Below are 23155 nucleotides of genomic sequence, written 5' to 3'. Positions count from 1 at the left end.
GCACAGCTGGAACTCCACCACAACTTGATTTTAGAACATTTCTATCCCAAACTCCCAGTCCGTCTTCCCCTTAACCTGTCTCCACATAAGTGGAGTGGACATTCTTGACGATGCAAGTATGTGAAAATGGTTGACTTGAGGAGTGATCTCCCCAACCTTGGTCATATTAGCAGATGCAGCTGGACATGCAGGAGGTGAGTTTGCCAGCATTTTCCTCCTCATTCACAGCTCCTAGCGCCCTGTGAACTGTAGCATGCAGTGGGCAAGCTAGCAGTTCTGGGGTCAGAGAGATCCAGATTCAAATCCCAGCTCTGCTGTGTGACCAGCCCATCAGGTATATGGGTGTGAAGGGAAGCTGCCTGGGGATTGAGTGGGCTGGTTAGGGAAGAGCACGGGCACCCACCGAGGGCTCACTCACCCAGGGGCATGAGGAGGCCCACGGTCAAAGGCCCTGGGTCTCCCGTCTCCATCTCACTGGGGGTCCAGGCTGGTTCACCACTCAACCCCCTACGTGAATGCTTTTGCAAAAGAAAGCCTCCCGGCTGGGATTTGATTTTGATTTTGTTTTTGTTTTTCAGGCAGGATCTGGGAGTGGAAACAATGGAATTAATATATGTGTGGGTTCGTTTTGTTTTGTTTTGTTTTGTTTTTCCTTTGGAGCAGTTTCTCCTCATCTGAGAGTTGTGGGGTTGGATTCCCACCTCATCTTCCGGTCTTTGGAGAAGCCACCAGGGCGTGGGTGGGGAGGTCAGGGAGGGGAGATGTATGGGGGGGAGGTGAGGGGAAGGAAGGTCCAGGCAGGGCCAGCAGGAGGAAAAGAAGTGATGTGCTCCTTCTTGCCTCTGGGTCTTGGCACTGGCTGTCTGCTCTCAGCCTCTCAACCTCTAACCCCCCTGGTAGCCCTATGCCTCCCTGAGATCAGGCACCACTTCTTCCCAGAAGCCCTCCCTGACTTCCCCCACCAGGGCCACCCCTACTAGAGCACCTTTCCTGCTCTCATTAATCTGCGCTCCATCGTCCACTGTGGGCTGCTGGTATTGATTTACAGCCCTCCCCTTTTTCTGTGTAAGACTCTGAGCTCAGCAGGGGCCTAAAGGCGGCCCTCAGGGGACATTAAGCTAAGTAGGGCTTTGAAAGGAGGACCCAGTCCCTGCACGATGGGCCTCACCTTCTGTTCAAGGCTCTTGATCTGGGAGGGAGAAGGCAAGTGGGGAGAAAGCAGAGGGAGAGTCGGCCTCAGATGTGAGGCCAGGGGGTCTGGGTACGGGGGGAGACACAGAGCGGGTATGGATGGGTCCCTGCACTAGGGCCGGACTCCGACGACCCTGGCTGTGTTATTTCCAGCAGTGAGTTCTCTCCCTGAGCCTCAGTTTCCTTCTAGGTAAAAATGGGGGTAACAGCACCACCTGGCGGAACTAATTTGAACGGCCCCAGCGCAAGGCCTAGGAGGTGCCGGGCAGGTGCTTTAACCAGCTTAGCAAGGGTGGGAGCTGAGGGTGGTGTCTCGGCGGTGGGGGTCTCTTGCCTGGGAGGGTCCAGAGCATGGAGGTGAAAGCAGAGCCACAGACCCAGAGCTCGCATCAGCCGGTGCAGCCACTGGTGCGGAAAGTAGTTCGACCACCCCTCTCCTCCCTTCTCCCAGCGTCCTCCGCGAGGGGGGCCAAGGGTCCTGCAAATAGAAGTGAATTATGGGTGGGGGATGGATTCAAACCTGCCACAAATCACGCTGCGACTGTAGCTTTTAAGCGCCTTTTCTGAGGCTCCTCACTGAATCTCTCGGCCCCTCCCAGACCTTGCAGGGACAGCACTGGGTGGGCACGAGGGGGTCCGGGAGATCAGGGCTCCAGCGTCCCACATCCGAGCCAGGGAATGGGTGAGAGTGGGCAGGAGGCGGAGGGACAAGGACAAACACCTGCACTTTGGGGCTGCATAATAAACGGGTGGGAAGCTTGCCTGTGGCCATAGCTGATACTGGGCACCTACCCAGGCTGGTACTGTCCTGACCGCCCTTCTGCACGCACATGGCACCGAGACCCTGTCTGTCAAATGGCAGCTCCCACACATATGCACCCACTGTGTGGCGCCACATGGAGTTAATGCTCCATGGCAGCCCGGAGAAACTGGGGCACAGAGCAGGGCGGTAACTTGCCAGAAAGCTGCAGAGCTGGGGTTCCACCAATGCTGTCTTTCAAAGGGCACCTGCTGATCACTCAGGTTAGTGGAAACTGTGTCTCATGGGAAGGTGTGGGGTGAGCAACCTTGTCAGCCCTTTTTGGGTAGGTGACCCCAGACAGATGGCCATCTGTCCTGAGCCCCCGTCTCCCCACTGCAGTGGACCCAAGTCCCTCTGTGCTGAGTCCCTCCCATCCAGGCTCTGGGCCCTACCACCCCTGCCTTTGTAGGTGCAGCTGTGCATTGGGCCTCTGAATCCCAGCAAAACTCCATCAGAACCCACATCCTCTAGCCCATGGCTCTTGCCCCATGTTATCTTTGATGCAAATAATACAAATTATCAGATGAAACTTAGAAAACTCAAGATTCAAAAGAAAAACTTCAACCCAGGTCGTATCCCAGCAAAGCATCGGGGTTTGTGCTGCCTGAGTTTGCCTCTTCCTGACCCTGTGACCTAGGAGCACACACTCCATCGTGGTGCCTCAGGGTGCTGTCAGTAGCTGCAGGCACTTGCAAGCCCAGGTCCTGGGGCTGGACTTGGGCTGTGGGAACCCTCAGTTCTTTTAGGGGCAGGGGATGCTCAGCTCTGCCCATGGGCACTGAAGGGGAAGTGAGAATGGATGGAGGTGACATGGGTACAGTTGAGGAAGTGAAAGTTCTCCTGAGTCCCTCCCCCAACCACAGCGGGCCAGCACCACCCCTTGTCCCAAATGGAGGTTCACAAGGTGATGCCCCCACCACCCAGCCAAAACCATCCTTGGGGTCTCTGGAGCCCCAGGCAGTGATGCATAGAGGAAGGGGCTCCCCTGCTCAGGGAACCCCAGCTCAGGGGCACCTTCCCAGCCTCCAACCCCTGACTTTGACTCTGTCCTGGCCAGCGAAGCCTCTTGAGAGGGGACCAGGAAATGGGGGCCAGGGAGGGGGGACTTGATTGGCCCTGTTGTCAGGTAGAGACTGAAACAGGACTGGAATCCAGCCTGTGCCTCAAATGCCTGCCCTAGATGTCCTTGGTGGCTGCCTCTCGCCACTGCTGGTGTCTCCCAAGTGTCCTGTATGCTCTGAGAGAGCTCCATGCTCACACAGAGTTGGGTTCAAATCCCATGCTGTCCTCTCTGCTGGCATAGCCTTAGCAAGCTCTGCCTCTCTTCAGCCTTCTGTAAAATGGGCCAGTGAGACCCTGTGCTCATGTGAGGAGTAAGCAAGATAAGGAGAGGCCTGCCCTGGGGGCGCACAGGATGGTATCATTTGGGTTGGGGGGTTCTGCACGTGGCTGCCCCTGCCCCACAGGCCTACCCCAGGTGTGTGGAACAATGGGCTGGTGGCTGCCTCTGTGCTGACCTCACTGGCTTCCGCTGGGGCCCCACAGCACCGCCTGTTTTGCTGCAGAGAGGGTCTCCCCTCCTATCCTCTTCCCCCAGGCCCCCTTCCTGCTTCCCTAGGTGCGGCCGGCCCTTCCGTCCAGGCGCTCATCAATCGCACCCGAGGTGCTGGGCGTCCGGCTGGCCTTCTCAGGCAATGACTCACTTCCTGTTTCCTGGAGCTGGAAATAGCTTCCCCTGGATCCTGGGCTGGTGCTGGGGGCCCCCTCCCCAGGCAGCTGCTCAGTCTCCGCAGCATGCTCTGCCCAGGCCCGCGCACCCACCACAAAGTCTATTCTGCTGGACACCAAACCAGCCTGAGGACCCGTCCATTGCTCACTTAGGGATGTAGGAGCACCACCAGGGACAGAGAGGGAAACTGGGGCAGCAGCAGGGAACCTTCAGACAGGGACCTGCCCTCAGTTGCCTTCAGACATTAACCAAATAACCCAGGAACTAGGAACTGTGAGCCCTGGACCAGCAGCGTACAGGGGCCTCTGACCACCGTGGAGTCCACAGGCTGTAGGGACACGGGCTGGGGCTTTACCCCAGGAGCTATTGCAGGCTTTCAAGTTGTAGAAAAACACAGGAACAGATTTGTAGTTTGAAAATCTTCCTCAGGCTGCTTCATGGAGATGCGATTCTAGGAGAGGAAGGTGGAGGCAGCCCAGCAGGAGTGGGTGGGGCTTGCTGCTGAAGGAGTCAGACTGATAGGAGGTGACTGGGGGGTGATCTGGGACTGGAAGGTGGGAGGAAGGGAGGGGCATTGGGCGCCTCCCAGGTTCTGCCTGGAGCACATGGCCGTGGAGGCCGGGCTGAATCCAGGCTGTGCCACACATTCAGTCCGTGACTCTGCCATGTGTTTGCCTTTCCCACTTGTAATTTTCCTGTTTCTAGTTGTGGGCTTTTCTTTTCCATCTAGAGAAGTTCCTTAAGCATTTGTTATAAAGCTGGTTTGGTGGCACCAAATTCTTGTAGCGTTTGCTTGTCCAGTAAAGCTTTTGATTTGTCCGTTGAATCTGAACAAGAGCATGGGCAGAGTACTTTGGGTTGTACATTTGTTTTTCCCTTTCATCACTTAAAATGCATTGTGCCAGTCCCTTCTGGCCTGTGGCGTCTCTGTTGAAAAATCAGCTGCTAACCTTATGGGGGTCCCCTTGAATGTTATCTGTTGCTTTTACCTTGAATGTTTATTGCTTGCTGCTTTTAATATTTTTCTTTGTCTTTAATTTTGGTTGATTTGATTAGTATGTGTCTTGGCGTGTTCTATCCTGAATGGGACTCTGCCCTTCCTGGACTTGAGTGTTTCTTTTCCTATGTTAGGGGAGTTTTAGGTTATTATCTCTCCAAATATTTTCTCCATCCTCTCTCTCTCTCTTTTCTCCTTCTGGGTCCCCTCAGGTGGTGACTTTGGACAAATCACTTACCTCTGCCATGTCTTACTTCCCACCTGCAAAGTGGATGTAAGAAAAGGTCCTCCCTCATAGGTGGTTGTGAGGAATAAATGCAATAATTCCCAGAAAGCCCTGGGAGCCGTGCTCCTGGGCAGACTCAATAAATTTCAGCTGCCTTTATTCCAAAAGTGTTTTTCTGCCTTAGACCTTGCAGTCTTGACCTTCTGCTGTGTGCCAGGGATTGTGCAAGGGGTGATGAGGCTCCCCCAAGTCTGAGAGGTAGAGCCTCACCCCCATTTTCCAGAAGGGAAAATAGAGGCTGGGAGAGAGAAGGGCTTTGTCCAAGGTTTCACAGTTTGGAAGTGGTGAGGCAGGATGTAAACCTGGTCCCTCTGGCCCCCATGCTGCATGGGGACCCCACACTACCCCTCCCCTGCCTGTGGCCCTTAGCTGGGGGATGAAGGTGAAGCTGGCACAATTGCCCTGTAAATTTCAACCCAACCAAGTCATATTCTCATCTGAAAACTTGTATTTTAGACTCACAGACCCTCCCCAGGCCAGGGGGAATCGATTTTCCCTGGCAGGTGGATGAGAGCAGTTGAAGACATTAGCAGGATGCGAGGGGAGGGGTGGTAGAAAGAGGGCCCTGGAGCTGCATGGAGTGGGTACCAGCCAAGAAAGTGATGGGAGAACATTTGTTCATCTCCTCCCCCATTCATTCATTCATCCTTGTGAGACTGCTTTGAGTCTAACTTTCTGCCTGGTGATGCAGGGGACACAGGATGCCCCCAACAAGATCCAGCTCCTGAGATGCCTCCTGGCTGGTAGGGGAGCCAGGGCAACAGAAACATTGTCACCTGGTATGGATGCTTTCATGGTGGCACCATGGGAAGCCATGGGAGTCGAGAGTAGGTGGACTAACCCTGTCTGGGAGATCTGGGAAGGCTGCCTGGAAGAAGAGAAGACAGAGCCAAGTCTTGGAAGCACTCTGGAGGCTTAGCCAAGGGGATAGTGCAGGGAGAGAAGTTCAGGGTCATAGAGGGACTTAATCTGCACACAAGGAACTCAGGGGCTGCTGGGAACTCTGGGACTCATATTCTAACTCTGGGGGATGTTGGGGGGAAGTCCAGGCAAAGGATGGTGGCTTGTCCTAAGACACCCTGTGGTCAGTGGAGGCTGCTTTTGAGTAAGATGAAGGATGATGTCACCCAAAAGTCCCTAAAGAATCAGTTCCAAGTTCCTCAACAGAGGGGACTTTGGCCAGGCTGAACAATTGCTCACAGGCTGGCCTGGCCAAGGTTGAGGGCTGGACCATCCAAGGCCAGAGGCAGGACCATTTGAGGTCAGAGGCTAGACCACACAAGGCCAGGCTGAACCCTACAAAGCAGATATCAGGCTTCTGAAGGTTGATCTTAAAAACCGTGGAGTTTCAGGAGGAAACCCTCTAGCAGGCCTAGGGGCAGCAAGACCAGGACCAGTGGCCTCTCGGACCAGAGCCCCAAGTTGAACCATATACCATGGGCCACAGCAGCCCTCATGTAAGCCTCTGACACATGCAGACTTTAGCTTGTCCACTTGTCCCACATGTGCACCCAGGCCCCCATCAATTAACACTTGACCCCAGCATGCGTGCACGCACACACACACACACACACACACACACACACACGCAGGACTGCACTTGTGTGCACATCCCCTCACACCTATCTTCTCCCACCAAGCCTGCTGTGCACACACTTCAGGACCCAGGGGCTTCTGCAGGCTGCCGTGGGCTTTGGGAAGGTTCAGTACCAGGCCCCCAGGGGGCCCCCTGGGAGCTGGGCCAGTAGGCTCTGGTCTAGCCTCCTGGGGCAGCTGTCTCTGCAAAGGCTCTTGCCCGGAGCCATTGGCCTGGGGGTGTGATGCCCCCTCTGTGAGTGCAGATAGGGTAGATGGAGTCTGGGGCAGAGTCTGTACCCAGTGACAGGGCCCTCGAACTTAATGCCTCCCTAATGGGTCTGGGCCCCACCCATTGGCTGCTCTCTGACTCCAAAAGAGGTAGCACCCCCTGTCTGGCGAAGCCCACGACCTAGGACCTCCTGCCAGGAGTCCCCACCCCCACTCCATATCCCGGTACCCAACCCTGGGAGCCCACCTCCTAAATAGCCCTGGGCTGCCTTCCTCTTCCTCTGCCACCTGTCTAGGCCCCTGGGTCATAGCCTGCCCAGACATCTGCGAAAACTCCCTCCCGAACCTCCATCAGCCCTCCGGTTCCTGCCCTTCTCCCTCTGACAGCACCCACAGCTTCCTGAGCTAGCCGTGCAGTCTGGGTTGCCTAGCCCCCAACCCAGCAGGGCCCCACCTCACCCACGGGGCATGTGTCCTGCTCTTTCAGGGCCCGCACAGCTCCTCACTCCAGCCTCTGCTCTTGTCCTCCTGCTGGGAATGATCCCCCTTCAGCATCCTGCAGAGCTCAGCTCAGGGGTTACCGCCTCAGGGAAGCCCTTGCTGAGCCCAGGGTGGGTTCAAGTCCCCCTGTGAGCAGTCCTGGAACCACTTGGTATTGCCCTTTGTAGCATCAGTGACCTTTTGCAGTTATATGATTATTTGATTAGAGGCTGCCTCCCCCATGAGGTTGGGCTGAAAACAGGGACCTTGCCTGTGGGGTCCCCATAATATTCCCAGTGCCTGGCATATAGTAGGTGCTTGGTTAGGGGTTACTGAATGAAGGAAGGACTCTGTTTTCTAGTGTTTTATTCTACCCAGGGTTTTGCCTGGAGGGGGCAGGACCCTCAGAACTACACCAGGAATCAGGGGTGAGGGGTCACCTTGAGGACCAGTGGGTCGCCCAGGCTGCAGGGCACAGAGCAGGATGGCCTGATGTGGCCTGGTCTTATGAAGGTGGATAGTCAGTGTGGCCACATAGACAAAATAAGGGTTATGGAGGCAGCTTCTGCAGAGTCTGTCTGGCACTGCCCAGGAGGGGGTCTCCAGCAGCCAGCATGACCATCCTGTCTGCTTGGCAGATGCCCTGGGGTGGTGATACAGCTGTCCATCCATTCTAACATTTATTGGCAGTGACTAAATATCCCCTTCTGGCAGACCTCCCAGTCCACTGGGGAGGGCAAGTTGCCCTCATACTGTGTGGTAAGCAATGTGATGGGAGGAGTTTTGACACTGCTTCATGCTCAAGGAAGTCTTCTCAGGAAAAGGGCTATTTAGACTAGGCCTTGAGGGATGCCTAGGAGTTCGCTAGGAAGAACTTTCCAGGGAAGGTGACATTTGGGCAGGGTCTTGAGGGATGCATGCCAGTGGATCAAGAAAACAAGAGAGGAAACACACCTTCTCTGGACACTAGGTTCTCTTTAGCGATGCATGCAGGCCCTGGAGGAGAAAGACTAGGCCCTGCTCATCCAGGCCAACCTCCTCCCTACAACCTGGTGCGAGGGCATCCCAGTGGCCCCATCCTCGAGCCTTGAGGCCTGTGCAGTTCTCACGTGTGCTCAGCATGTGGCAGGCACTCAGTTTTAGGCCAGGTTAAGGGGTATCTGCTAGCAGCAGACTCCAGGGAGCCACTGAGGAAAGACCTGAGCAGATGCCAAGTGTCACTGGCCAACTCTTTTGAGAGGCAGGTGCATTTTACAGAAGAGAAGGCTGAGGCCCAGAGGAGATGTAGTCTGGAGGGGACAGAGTGTCTTGAGATGAGAGTCTGGCTGCAGGGGGCAGAGGAAGGGACAAGGAGAAGATGCCTCTGTGGGTACCAGCTCTGAGCTCCAGCCAGCCAGGGCAGGGCAGGGGAAGAAACTTCCAGGGCAAGGGTGAGGGTGGTGGTAGAGCGGCAGCATCTCCTCCCCATCGATGACTCAATGATAAATGACACTGATTTTTTTACTCGAGCTGGGTGATCTAGAGGTGATCTCATTGATTTCCACAGCTTGGAGAGGTGGGGACATGTAGACCCATTTCACTGGTGTGGAAGTTGGGACCCAGAGAGGCAAAGGGACTCACTCTGGGTCATGCAGATGGGAGGCAGAGCATTGGAACTTGAACCCAGGACCACAGGATAATAGCTCCTTAGCCTTGGCTGGACCCCACTCCTGGAGAAGAGGGAACAGTCAGACCTGAAAGTTCCAGCTCCACCTCGAGCAGCTGGGTGGCCCCAGGGAAGTCACTGTCCTTTTTTGCACTGCAGCCTCCTCCCCTATAGAGGAGCCTCACAGTCCCTGCAGTGTGAGAGATGAAGTTTATGTTAGATACTCAGTAACCTGTGAGGGCTCCCTAAACCTGTCTCAGGTGCCCCTTCCCCTGGGAAGCCTGCCTGTCTTGCTCCTGTGGGCTTGGTTGCCAAAATGCTCCTCAGGGCATCATCACTGCTATGACCCAGGGCATAGAGTAGGCGGTCACTCAATATCTGCTGGAATGAGCATAGTCAGACAGACCTGGGTTCAAACCCAGCACCATGGCCTTGCCTCTTAGCCTGTTTCCCCATCCATCAAATGGGATCACTAGCATGGACCTTTGAGGGTTTTTAAAGAATTGGCTGGGAAATGTCTGGTGCACAGTAGGTGCTCAGCCCACGTGAGCCTGGCTCCTCCTCAGCTGTGGCTTTCCTGTCTTCCTGTGCCTCTATGTATGTAGCACCCACCATCTGTTCAGGGATCATCTGCCCCTGCCCCCCAGCCCGTCCCCCAGCAGATGTCCCCTGGCAATGGTGGCAGCCTGGGAATGTGGGTGGGGTCCCCCTGGGATGGCCCTGCCTACCCCCCCACCCCCCCCCCCGCCACTGCTGGACAGAGGCCTCAGTGTGGAGCCGCCGGGGTCCTTTCACGGGCCCAGACCCATGACTGGACGTCTGAGAATGCCGCCCATTATCCGACTCACAGAGCACAAAGGGGCCACGCGGGGGCTTGGCAGGCCAGGCGCCCAGGATGGGTGCATGGGGGCTTCTGAGTCCCCACCCCAGGCTGCCGCGTCCTTCCACAGAGGGCAAGGATGTGCCCAGAGTCAGGAGAGGGCGTCTCTCACCACCAGGAATGAGAACCATTTCCTCCCGCCCCTGGGAGAGACAAAGACAGAGAAAAGCGAGCCAGGGGCTCAGCTTGTCACAGTCAAGGACAGCCACTCTCCCCCCGGGGGGCGGGAGCCAATGCGGGCCAAGGAGGCAACACTCCAGAACTAGGAAGCAGGGTAAACCCCCTGGTCTTCCACACAGTCTGTGGTGGGGAAAAACCAACAGGTCACTCCAGTAGCACCAAGTGTCCAACGGAAACACTTAAGCGTGATGTGCACGGCTTCCTGTCAGTGCTGCTACTAGAGAGTCCCCCTACCCGTCCTGGGCCACTCCAGTAGGACATGATGTCAATGAAAGGAGACTCATTGTGGAGCATCAAGGCTGACTAGAGAGGGGGCAGAGGTCACTTCGGGCCATCTATTTGCTGTGTGACCTCAAGAAAGCCTCTAGGCCTCTCTGAGCCTTGGTGTCCATGTTTACAGGAATAGGAGAGGGAGATTTGGAGGGTTACCTAAAGAGGTGATCTTATTCGTCCCACGCCTTAAGGACACTGGCATTGATGATGTGTCTCAGACGCAGCTGCTATGAGGATGACATCATTATCCAGGTCTGGGGGGCTCTCCTGAGTGGGGCACAGATGATTGATTGGAGGAGCCTGGGGGAGAGGACCCCATTATTCTGAACTAGAACATTCTTCCTGACATGATGGGCCTTTGACATGCATGTGTTTTCCATTCTCACAGCAGCCTTGGGAGGCAGATTGTGCTCCCCTTTTTCCAGAAAAGGAAACTGTGGCTCAAAGAGAAGTGGCTCCACCAAGGTCACCCAGGTGGCTGGGGCAGAGCTGACCTGGAACTCAGGTCTCTCACCTCTAAGGCAAGGGGTGGAGGGATGCAGTGGCCCAGAGCAGGAGCCGGTACACTATGCCGCTGCGGGCAAGTGGTGGCACCTCCCTGACCCTCAGTGTCCTCGTCTGTAAAATGGGGCTGATAAAACCCACCTCTCAGCTTGTTCCCAGGGTGTGATGAGAAGGGCAGAGCCCCGGAGGAGCTGCACTGGTGGCTCCTGGCACCCCTGGGGCCCACCCTGGGGGTGCTGAGCTGTCCCAGAGGACTCTATTCCTGTCACCAAGGCGGTTCTCGGAGCAGTGAGTGTGTCAGGAGCACTTCCTGCACGGAAGGCATTTGCTGAGGCCAGGCTCAAGGGACAGAAGGGCAGGGTCCCCTCCCCGAGCAGCCCTGGCCCCACTGTTATTTTTTCCAATTGAAGAAGGAAAACATTTCCTCCTGCTCCTCACAGCTCGGCTTTGGGCGCCTGGAGAGCCAAGTGCGGACAGGGCAGGATGGGGAAGCCCCCGCCCAGGCAGCAGTGAGAGGCCTGGGCTGCCTTCTCTGGGCCAGCCTGGCCACTGACCCCTGGGTGTCCAGGCAAGGACCTGCCCCTCTGGGCCACCATGTCCTCAGCTACAAAGGCACTGGATTAGATTAACGTTTCCAAATTTTCAGGCATTTTGTACCACCTGCCTTATGGCCTACTCCATATTTGTCTTTAAATTAACTCAGGTTTTAAAAACTTTGATAAGTGCATTTATCAAGCAAGCTTTATATCATTATTGTGCTTGGAAAGCCAGTCTCACTTGCCAAAACCAGAAAAATAACTGTAAATATTATCAAGAAAACAAGGATCTATAAGTAAATTCTAGAATGCTGAGCCTGAGATGGTCTATTAAAAATGGACAATGACAAATGTTAGAGAGGCCTTAAAGACACACTAGCGCCAAACAAAGACCTTCTCCTTGATATAATCAGAAGAGCAAAGACTGAAAAGGGCCTGAATCAGAGGGTGAACCAGGGTTAGCTGGCAGTCACGCAGGGGTTGGTTAACCTGGGTTAGTCGATTCAAAGTGAGTTGATGTGCCGTGCCACCTCCCCCGCCTTCCTGGGTGCCATCCACCTCCCCCTGGTTCCCTCTGAATCCCTTCTGTTAGGACACCCCACTGCCTCTTAGCAAGGTTGGGGGAGATGTGTGTTCTTTCCTTCATTCATTCCTTCCTTCATTCACTCAGCCCACAGTTATCAGCACTCTCTGCCTGGCCAGGGGTACAGTATGGCCACCACCATGACCCATCCTGGCCTGGGGGATCTCCCAACTAATGGGCAGAGGGGAGCAAGCATAGGATCTGAAGATAGATCCAGGTTCAAATCCTCACCTTGGTAATGCCCCTGGGTTTCTCCACCTGTGAAACGGGTTCAGTGACCCTTGCCTGCCTTGTCAGCTGGCTGTGATGCTGGCGTGAAATTGTGCAGGGCAGTGCTCAGCCTAGTAGTTTGCCCTGGGTAGACGGTGGCTCTGCCAGTTGCCATAGGCCCTAATGGGCCCTGGCTCAGTGTAAGGGGAAAAGCATTTGCCCAGCACTGTGCTTTCTGCTATGTTCCATGCTTCACATCAACCTCTCAGGGCCTGGTGTGCTACCATGATTGTTTTCATTTTACAGACAAGGAAACTGAGGCTCAGAAAGGGCAAGTGTCTAGCCATAGGCTACACAGCACTTCCGCCTCCAGCTTACACAGGGACACTTGGATCCTGCTCTGCCTTCTGCAGCTAACGTGGTCCTGCATACCCCCAGCTCCAGGCGGCTCTGAGTCCCTGTGCTCAGCTTGGCAGGTAGTTTGTGTCCAACGTGCCCGGAACTGGAACCATTTGCTGTGTGCCAGACTGAGCCTCGACCACACAGAGCATTATCCTCAAGGCTCAGTGGGGGGAGCTGCAGGATGCGGCTAGAGGAGCCCGGGAGACAGGAAGGAAGCTGGGAGGGAGAGAGGGGGAGACAGGGAGGGAGACAGAGGCAGAGACGCTGAGAGAGAGACACACACACAAAGAGACAGACAGAGTGAAAGGGTGGGGGAGAGACTGGGAGAGAGAGACAAAGAGAGAAACCAGGAGGAGCAAGAAGACAGACAAAACCAGAGATGGGGTGGGGAAGGCTGGAGAAAGATGAGAAAAAGATGGAGAAGGAGATAGAGGGATGCTGGGGAGAGCTCCAGGGAGGGTGGGGCGAGGGGCATTGAGGCAGCCGCCTGCGTTCCTGAGGGGCTCCTGGTCCCAATCCACGGGTGGCACATGAGTGCGCTTCACCCAGAGGTGGAGGTGGGGGCATTAGTTCCATTGAGCTGTCCCCTGAGTGGCCTTGGGCCTCAGGGGTGGGGGATGGGGCCCCAGAAGCAGAACCTCTGATTTCCCGTGTTAAATACTCCTGGCTAGCAAAGCAGTGGCCAGACCGACAGAGGGGTTGGAAAAAGGCAGGCGTGATGGGCAGATGCTGATGGCAGGAAGGCAACGGTGTTGGGGAAGTGGGGGCCAGCTCTAGGCCTGGGCTTTCCTGCCTACCCCCCGGGGCCCAGAGAAACCCCCTGTCTTCCTTCCTGGCCAGGGGAGGGAGGCCGTGCCACCCTCAGAGCCGGGACCACAGGTACCATGTGCACCCACCATGTGGGAGTCCCCCATTTTGAGAGCCTGGAGCTGGCCTGGGGCCGGAGGAAAGTTGAGGGGGGTGGATGTTTGGAGCTGGCTGACTTGGGCTTTCAAAGGTCATAGTTCTGCTCCTTAAGCGCTGTGCCTCTTGGGCCAGTCCCTTCACCTCTGGGGCCTCAGGCTCTGCATCTATAAGGTGGGACTATAATAGTACCAGCCTCAGAAGGTGGCTGTGTGGGTGAAGGGCTTGGCAGAGTGCCTGGCAGGGGGCGAACTGCACCTTGGCACCCACTGTGGCCAAGGCCATGCATACTCCTGATGCAGGCTCTATGGCCCTGTAGTCATCACTGCCTGCCTGGGCCCCAAGTGCTCACCTGCTCCTCCCAGGTGAAAGGAGAAGTAGGCCCAGTGCCAGCTCACCTGTGGCTGATCTTCCACTAAATCTGGGAGGATTTTAGATCCTTCCAGAGTCCCAAATAAAGTGAGTGGGAGGGCAGCTTGGTCTCCAGAGGAGGCAACTGTGGGCGTCCTAGGGCCATCATCCTCCAGGACTGACATCTTACTCTGGGTGGCCCCCCGGTTGGCACAGGCCTGAAACAGTTCCTCTCCACGTTCCCTGTTTCATGTCTGACCCTGGAGCTCTGGTCCCTTTGTCCCTGTCACCTGTCCAACCTCTTTTGGGGCTGGGGTTTGAAGGACAGATCATGGGATTGAATGGGGTGGTGCCCCCTCCCCAGCTGCCCCTGGGGGTGCCTGTGAAAGGGAGTGGAGAGTGAGGAGAGAGAGGGGGAGGGCGCCAGAGAGGAGGGTGGACAGAGCGGGTAGAGGGATGGAGAGAAAGAGAGGGAGGGAGACAGAGACTGGCCGAGGGGACCGGGGTAGGGGAGGTGGGAGGAGAACCAGGCACAGAAAAACGGAGAGAAGGGAGAGAGGATACAGGGGAGAAAGTGGGGGTGGGGGCGACGTAACACGGAGAGCGAAAGACAAGCAGAGACTGAGACAAGGAGCGACAACACGCAAGGAGTCGGGGGGGTGGGGGTGGAGGGGGAGCACAGAGACAGGGAGACACTGAGAGACAGACATCGAGAAGGGAAGAGAGACAGAGACGGCAGAAAAAAGGAAGGAAAAAATAAAACAAGCCCGAGAGACAGGCCAAACAGCCAAGAGGGAGAAGGAACTAAAGCAACCAGCGACGGAGGCGGAGGCAGCACCGGGAAGGGAGCCCTGGGCCGCGGTCGCCGCGCGGGAAGGTCCTGGAGGGCACGGGGCGGCGGGACACACCGACAGCCGAGCGGGGGCCCGGCAGCCGGAGGGCAGGGTGGCAGCCGGGGGCTGAGGCCCGGGACGCCAGGGGAGGTGGGCCCCGGGCGGGAGGGGGCCCAGGAGGCGGGGCGCGGCCGGGCGGGGCGCGGCGGGGGCGGGGCGCGAGGGCGTGTCCGCAGCGGAGCCGCCCCCGTCCCGCCCCCGGGTTGCGCTGAGCTGCTGAGCCCGGCCGGGGCGCCGGGGCCGGGGGCGGCTGGCGCGGGCAGGAAGCGCCTCGCGGCCCGGGCCCGCCCCCCGCCTCCTGCCGCCTCCGGACTCCCGGCTCCCGGCCGCGCCGCGCCCCATGCACTCGCCGCGCCGCGCAGCCCGCGCACGCCCGGATGGCTCGTCGCGCCGCGGGCGGCGCACCCCTTAGCGCCCGGGCCGCCGCGGCCAGCCCCCTGCCGCGGCGCCCGCCATTCCCGGCCCCGTCGTGTCCGCTTCTGCTTCTGCTGTTCCTGGGGGCGGCGCGGATCGACGCTCTGGAGATCCAGCGCCGGTTCCCCTCGCCCACGCCCACCAACAACTTCGCCCTGGACGGCGCGGCGGGGACGGTGTACCTGGCGGCCGTCAACCGCCTCTACCAGCTGTCGGGCGCTAACCTGAGCCTGGAGGCCGAGGCGGCCGTGGGCCCAGTGGCGGACAGCCCGTTGTGTCACGCCCCGCAGCTGCCTCAGGCCTCGTGCGAGCACCCGCGGCGCCTCACTGACAACTACAACAAAATCCTGCAGCTGGACCCGGGCCAGGGCCTGGTGGTCGTGTGCGGTTCCATCTACCAGGGCTTCTGCCAGCTGCGGCGGCGGGGCAACATCTCGGCGGTGGCGGTGCACTTCCCGCCCGCCGCGCCGCCCGCCCAGCCCGTCACGGTGTTCCCCAGCATGCTGAACGTGGCGGCCAACCACCCAAACGCGTCCACCGTGGGGCTGGTCCTGCCGCCGGCCGCCGGCACCGGGGGCAGTCGCCTGCTCGTGGGCGCCACGTACACGGGCTACGGCAGCGCCTTCTTCCCGCGCAACTCCAGCCTGGAGGACCACCGCTTCGAGAACACGCCCGAAATCTCCATCCGCTCCCTGGATGCGCGCGGCGACCTAGCCAAGCTCTTCACTTTCGACCTCAATCCCTCCGACGACAACATTCTCAAGATCAAGCAGAGCGCCAAGGAGCAGCACAAGCTGGGCTTCGTGCGCGCCTTCCTGCATCCTCCGGACCCGCAGCCGGGAGCCCAGACCTACGCGTATCTGGCGCTCAACAGCGAGGCGCGCGCGGGCGACAAGGAGAGCCAGGCGCGGAGCCTGCTGGCGCGCATCTGCCTGCCCCGCGGCGCCGGCGGCGACGCCAAGAAGCTCACTGAGTCCTACATCCAGCTAGGCTTGCAGTGCGCGGGCGGCGCGGGCCGCGGCGATCTCTACAGCCGCCTGGTATCGGTCTTTCCCGCGCGAGAGAGGCTCTTTGCGGTCTTCGAGCGGCCGCAGGGAGCCCTGGCGGCCCGTACAGCTCCTGCGGCGCTCTGTGCCTTCCGCTTCGCCGACGTGCAAGCCGCAATCCGCGCCGCACGCAACGCCTGCTTCGTGGACCCCGCACCCGACGTGGTGGCGGTGCTCGACAGCGTGGTGCAGGGCACCGGGCCAGCCTGTGAGCGCAAGCTCAACATCCAGGTACGCCCGGGCCGCCGGGGTGCGAGGGTGCGAGGGACCATCGAGGGAGAGCGTACAGTAACTGGGCAAGTTGTGTAACTGGGCAAGGTGTGACCGTGATGCAACCCAGATATGCGTGTACGGGGACCCGAGTGTGTACTCTGGGCCACAAATGCATTTGCGGGGACCCAGGTATACTCGACAGGATATAGGCGGGGATGCAGGTGTTAGCCGAAGTGGTGGGGGGACTTAGTGTGAATATGGCTCAGGTGTGAGCATGGGGCACTTAAGTTGCCTGCTGAATTACAGGTACGCATATCTAGGTGTGTGGGAGTGGTCTTGGTCTCCAGGTGGGCGCTGGAGAGAGAGCCAACTGTGCGCAGCCCGCTGGTGGTCACAGGTGTTTCAGGGCTGAAGCTGAAGGCACAGCAAGTGAGTGCAGTGTCTGATCAAATATGTGTTCTGGGCCAGCTCTGTGAGCCCATCAGGGCTGCCTTTGGGAGTTGGCAGATGTGTGCACGGGTGTGGCAGGTGTGCAGGGAGGCAGGCAGGTGTGGAGCATGGCCCTGCAGTTGCAAGGTACGTGCAGCAGGGACACTGGTGCAACAGGGTGGGCCTAGGTGCACAGTGGGATATGTGGCAAGGGACACAGGCATTTGGGAACCAATAGGCACTCTTCAGGGGGCCACTGGTTGGCAAAGAGGTGTGTTCCTGAGGCCAACTTTTATTCACTCATTCAACACAATTTACTGAGTGTTACACTTGCACCAGGCATGGGGGCTAGTGGGGAAGGCAGGAGCAGTTGTGGGATACATACCCCATGGCCTAACTCTAGGTTTTTAACAGTAACATGAAGATATACTTTGTTCTCATCCCCATTTTACAGATAAAAAAACTGAGGCACAGAGTTTAAGGAACTTGTTCAAGATCACACAGCTAGGAAGCAGCAGAGGCAGGATTTGAATCTGGGCTGTCTGGCCCCAGCATCTGTGTTCTTAATGCTGCCCAGCCCTTGCTGCCTCACAGCTCAGGGTGTGTGTTAGAGGAGTCCCAGTGGCTGGGTCAAAAGGTGCTGGCCTCGGGAGAGTGGAGAGAGGTGAGCAGACTGCATGCAGCACCGGAGTGCGGGAGGGGACAGGGAGGACCAGTGGTAGGACCACAGCAGCTGGGGCTTGGGCTGGGCTGGGCAGTGACTAGTGAGCCAGGTTGGGGGATTGATGTCTCTTGGGGGGACATGACACAGGGGCCCAGTACAAGGGGGAACTTTGTGTGGTTCCACTCAAGGAAGCCCATCAAGGAGGGGTCACTTCTTCAGGGGGTCCTGGGAGGTGTCCCTGTGCCTTTTCCGCACTGAGTCTGTGAGGAGACCTGGCCACTCCCGGGGGAAGCCTTAACTTCTCAAAACGCAGAACTCAGCCTTCTCCTCCTTGGGGCCAGGCCCCCTGTAGCCCTGCCCCATCCCTTCTCCGTGATCCTCAGGCCCTGGCAAGCTCATGAGGTTAATTATTCCCCTGTGGGTGTGCCCAACACTGGGGCTCTGAGAAAACGCAGATTCCTTTGCTTGCAGCTGGGTCCCCATGCTGCCCACCGCCCGGCTGGCCGGCTGCCCTGATGGTAAAGGTCACAGTGGGTGAGCAGGCAGACGGGCCCAGGAGCCTCTGCCAACCGCAGGGGCCGGCCTGGTTGGGGTGGCCCCCAGCACTGTGGTTAGGACATCACAGCCTGAGGGCACAGGCTTTGTTTCTGGGGTCTGAGAGCCTGGGGAGGTGAGTGGGGCTCAGTCCCTGCTCCCAGAGGGAAAAGCCTGTGGGAAGGGCCGTCCTGGCCCTTTCCAGGCTGCCTATCCCTCCAGGCTGCGGTGTGGGATTCCTCAGGCCCCACAGCCCCCCCACTCCCCCTCTGGCAGGAACCAGCCTGGTTCCCACGGTCCCTCGTCCTCAGCCTGGCCTGGTACAGTGACTCATTCTGCTGAAGCGGGCTGGGGCCTCCCTTTCCTTAGGGGGCAGGGCCTCTCCAGGGACAGCCCTAGGGACAGAATAGCCAAGGGCCTCCTCCCCACCCCAAGGTGGAGTAGGTTCCTGGCCCTCCTTGACCTCTTTGCCTTGTCCTCCTCACCCCACTCCCCTTCCCCATGCACAGGCCAGTGCTCCTGGCCAGTGTCTTCCAGATGTGTCCAAGGCCCCAGGGTCTCAGCCTCTAGCCTTGGACGGGGATGGGAGGGGGGTAGTTATACTTGCTCCAGGTTCCCCAGTTATAGGCTAAGAACTTGGACTTTGTACCCTGGGTTAAATCCTACTCCTTCACTTCCCAGCTGTGTGACCCTGACAAGTGACTTAACCTCTCTGAGCCTCAGTTTCCTTATCTGTAAAGTGGGGGCAATAAAATCTCTAAGGATTAATAAGGACTCGCTGAGTTAACTAATGTAAAGCACTTCATACCTGGCCATAGTGAGCACCTGGTGGTTGTCTGCTATTCTCGTTATTAGCCAAGGTCTGGGCCTGGTCCTGGACAGCAAACCTTGACCTGTTTTGGCTTGTTCTACAACAGTAAAGAGCCCATCTCTAGTGCCAGATGGATGCCTCAATCAACATTTCCTAAGCCCCTCCTGTGTACCTAGCCCTCTGCTGTGCGTTGGGGACCTGTGGTCACTCCCTTACTTTCTGCTGTCATGGACCATGCAGGGGACAGATGTGTAGCAAGGCACTTATGGCCCAGAAGGATGAGTGCTATGATGGGGGACCTGGGCAGAGGGAGCCTAGAGAGAGATGGCTAGGCCTCAGGAGGACGTGATATCCAAGCAGAGGTATATGGATGGGCAGGAGTTAACGGCGGGAGGCCGGCCGGAGGAGAGAGGGGAACAGCAGAGGGAACAGCCTGTGCAAAGACCTGGAGGTGGGAAACAGCAAGGCGGGCTGGAGCAAAGAAGGTGGTCAGTGTGGCTGGGGGAGGCGGGCGGGCCTGCCGTATTGCAGAAATGGGACTCTGTCCTGGGGACCCGGGGAGCCATGAAGGGTTTTAGCTAGAGGGTCTGAGCTGGATGAGCGCCTCAGTTTCCTTCTTTGTAGAATGAGGATGAGAAAAGTACTGACCTCATAGGACCGTTTTGGTGTTAGATGAGATACCACCGGTGCAGCACCCAAGTAGCGTGCCTGGGCCACGTGTTTGCAGGTGCTGTCACTATCTTTAATGTAACTACTTTAGAACGTCCCCAGGTGGCTGGTGGGAAGGAAAGATGAGAAGTAGGGAGCGTAGGTGGAGGCTGGTGTCATCTTCCAGGCAATAGTCACTCCTTCATTTGCAGATACATCTTGAGCACCTACTGTGTGTCAGGCTCTGTGGCGGGTGCTGGGCACAGCCAAGGGGGCAACCAGGACTTGTTCTTGGTTGGGGGGAGGTATGGGTCTGGTCTGAGGACATGGAGGGAAGTGGGGCGTTCAGGGCAGATTCGGATGCCCGGATGTAGCCCCAAAGGTGGGGGCAGACAAGATGGAGGAGAAGGGGGCTGCCCAGTCCGGCCTGGCCTTGGGATGGAAGTGGGGTAGGGGATGCAACAGGGGTGCCTCTGGGGGAGAGGGTGAGTTTGGTCGGGGTTGGGGTGGGTATCAAGGGCTGGAGTCCCGTCCCGCCCAGCCCTGTCTGCAGCACCAGATAGTCTCGGTGCCTTTCTGTCACTTTTCCAGGGACACCTGCCCCCTGAGCAGGGTGGCTCAGCCCCCTGGAAACCCAGCCTCCTGCTCTAGCTCTTGGGGTCTTGGGACCTCAGCTCCAGATCCCCTGGGCTGGTGGTCTTGGACATTCCAGCTCCTTGCCTGTCAGGCTTTGTCCTCTGCTCTCCACTTTTAAGATAACGGAGAGGGAGGAAGTCTTGTCCCCCAGGCTTCAGCAGGCCCCAACTTTGTCCCTGGTTGTTTGGGACATTACATGTAGCCCTTTTGTTAATTCACGTATGAGGTGAAAGTGAGTTGAGAAGTTGGTGTGTGCTTTCAATGAGGGAAACTGAGGCCCAGCGCCACCCAGCAAGGAGGCCAGGGAGGGCTGAGTGTCCCTGAGTCTTTCCTGTCAACTCTTGAATGACCATAATATTTGCATTTTTTAATCAAAAAGAAAACCAACAGGGAAATGTCAATGCTGCATTTTCAAGGTGTCTTTTTATAGTAAAGGTGGAAAAAAAAAACCCTCAGGCAGTTTTAAACTGGCATGCAGTGGGTGGGTGCCCGTCGTCAAGAAGGCGTTTTCTGAACCAATTTAAGGGCTGAAATGCTGGGTGGAGGTGGAGGGAGATAAGCTTCCAAGATGGGCTTTCCATGGAGTTGGGCTGGGGGCTGGGAGTGAGCTCCCTGTGACCAGGGTTATAAGTAAAGACACTTGGTGGAACTTGGCAGAGTAGGTTCCAGGGGATTACTTTCTAGCCTAGAGAGACAGACAGGTCTTGGGCCAGGAGACGCCTAACCCGCCTCTTTACACTGGGAGCATGAGGGTAAAGCAGATGATGAGTCTTTGTCTGCTGCCCATGAGCTGTGTGACTTAGGATGAGTCAGTTACCTTCTCTGTGCCTCGTGCTTTCTCATTGTAAAATGGGACAGTGTCTCTCTCCGAGGATGTGGGCAGATTGAAATCTCACCTGAAGTGCCCAGGAAATGGCAGGTGGAGGTATTAGTACCAGGAGAAGAGAAGTACCTCTGAGAAAAGTGTGCTCAGTGTGTGGAATAGCCAATGGGGCAGGCAGCGCTCAGAGGAGGGAGGGGGTGGGGAGCAAACCGGCTCAAAGGTGAGCAGGTGTGGGAGAGACAGAGGGGTGACATGCAGGTGTATCTGGCAGGGGGTGCAGGCTGAGATGGAGAGTGGGCCTGGCCTCACTGCCATTGATGGTGTAGACGCTGAGCATCTAGGGGGCCTGAGGGGTGTATGAAGCCTCTGTAGGGCTGGATAATAACCATTGCCCAGCTCCCAGTGCTGAGCCGGGGCATGATGTGGGCCCTTCCCAAGCCCTAATGCATTTGCTCACACAGCCCCCACCCCACTCTGTGAGGCAGGTAGTGCCCTTATCCCCAGTTCACAGATGGGGAAACTCAGGCCCAGGGTCTCACACACTGGTTAACAGGAGTAGGGGTCTGCAGACGGCTGTCTGGCTTTGGAGACTGCTGTGGGTGACCCCTGGTGTTAGCTGTGGGCTCTCAGCTGGGGTTCTCAGTTACCCCCCATCCGCTGGAGATCTGGGTGGGGCCCTTTGTATAAAACCCCCTCTTTGATAGTACCTCCAAGCAGGCCCTGGATGGAAGCCTGGCGCTGCCACTGCAGTGACTCAGTTCCTCAGCAGGGTGAGGCTGGCTAGGGCCTCTGCAGAGGCCGGGCCATAAGTTGGGGCTAGGGCTGGTCAGGCCTCCTGAGGAAGTTGGGGAGCCACCTGGTGGCATTCGTCTCTGAAATGTGACAGTAAGCCCCCTGGCCCTTTGGGTGCACGAATGAGAGCTGTTTGAATGAGTTGACAAATCCTGTTCAGCACCTGCCTCAGCCCTGGCCCGAGCTGCATGTCCAGTGCCTCCCTGGGTAGTGTTTGCCAGGAGGGTGGAGGATTGATGCAGCCCTGGCCATGCCCAGTTAAGCTGGCCACACCCAGACTTGCCAAGTGGTGGGCAGGTCAGTGCTGGACTCTGGTGCCAACTCCACGGATTCAGATCCTGGCTCTGCACCTTCCTCACTGTGGCCTCTGGCAAGCCGCTTCCTGTCTCTGGACCTCCGTGTTGCCATCTGTAAAATGGGCTCAGGACAGACAAGAATGGGGCTGCCTGGCATTTAGTGGAGGCTGTCTATGGGTTGGCATCAGGCCCTACAGAAACGTCTTCTAAGGAGTCTGATTTACTCACTATCAGGGCTATAGGTTTTCATGGAGAGAAAGGAAACAGGCCAGGTTCCGGGTTCTGGTTGCTAAAGAGAGGAGAGCAGACAGTGTGCACAGAAGAGGAGCGTGAGGGCCTGAGCCCCTGGGCCTGAGGAGTCCCTTCCCCTTTGTGGGCGTCAGCTTCCCAACCTGATTTGGGCTGTAGGGTGGCAAGAACGCCCTCACTCTGTCACCAGAACTGCTCCCATCACATCATTATTATTATTACTGTTGTTTCCTGGGAACTTATTCTATATTGGGCATTTGTGGAAGCAATTTATATATAGTGTGTATCTTTTAACTCAGAAATAGAATGGGGTGAGTGTTATCCCCAACCTATAGAAAGGGGAAGCAGAGGCCCAGAGAGGAGAAGTGACTTGCCTAGGGTCACACAACAGATAAAAGGTGAGCAGGTGTCTGGCTTCAGAGCCTGTGCTCATCACCTTTACTCCCTGGTTCCTCTGGAAACTCAGACTGAAGGGGCTTGAGCCACAGAGACCCTCAAGGTCACAGTGGGAAGGGGTGAATGGGTCCCTTTTGAAGGTAGAGAAACAGACCCAGGAATGTTCTTCCCTTGCTGGGGCTGCTGTGGGGAGAGTGAGAACTTTCCAGTGAGGCCTGCAGAGCTGCCGAGCCCCAGGGCCCAGCGTGGTCCCAGGCGAGGGCCAGGCCCCTGGGCGCACCACTCTGTTCTCCAGGACCACAGGGGCCTCCACCTTTACCCTCCAGAGCCCAGACCTCCCAGGCAGCATCTCCTGCTGGTCTCTGCTACTGGTAGAGGGTTCTCCGACTGTGGCAGGGAGGGGGCTCAGCTTTGTTACATGGCCACCCCTCAAAAAGGATGAATCCTCTAGGAGCCCCTAGACAGGCAGACACTGAGGGCAGAACATACACCGAAGCCAGAGCTGCACACTGACCAGCCTCGTCTGAGGAGTCAGAGAAGGCTTCCTGGAGGA

The 23155-nt window shown here is 57.4% G+C and overlaps 1 protein-coding gene across 1 annotated transcript in view; it reads left to right on the top strand.

Moving 5' to 3' along the window:
• The first annotated feature begins 14889 nt into the window (after positions 1–14889).
• Positions 14890–23155, top strand: part of PLXND1 (plexin D1) — a 49788-nt gene continuing 41522 nt past the window's right edge. The window contains exon 1 of the mRNA XM_021069365.2: positions 14890–16342. Coding sequence (XP_020925024.2) covers positions 15029–16342 — 1314 coding nt within the window. The 5' untranslated portion in view covers positions 14890–15028. The remainder of the gene's footprint in view (positions 16343–23155) is intronic.

This window comes from Sus scrofa, chromosome 13, assembly GCF_054392235.1.
Source record: "Sus scrofa isolate SSC_HxYL_T2T_F1_AM1 chromosome 13, Sscrofa_HxYL_maternal_Yorkshire_Landrace_v2.0, whole genome shotgun sequence".
NCBI lineage: Eukaryota > Metazoa > Chordata > Mammalia > Artiodactyla > Suidae > Sus > Sus scrofa.
The sequence above is the reverse complement of the archived record's forward strand: the minus strand, read 5'-3'. Positions and strand labels throughout refer to the sequence as shown.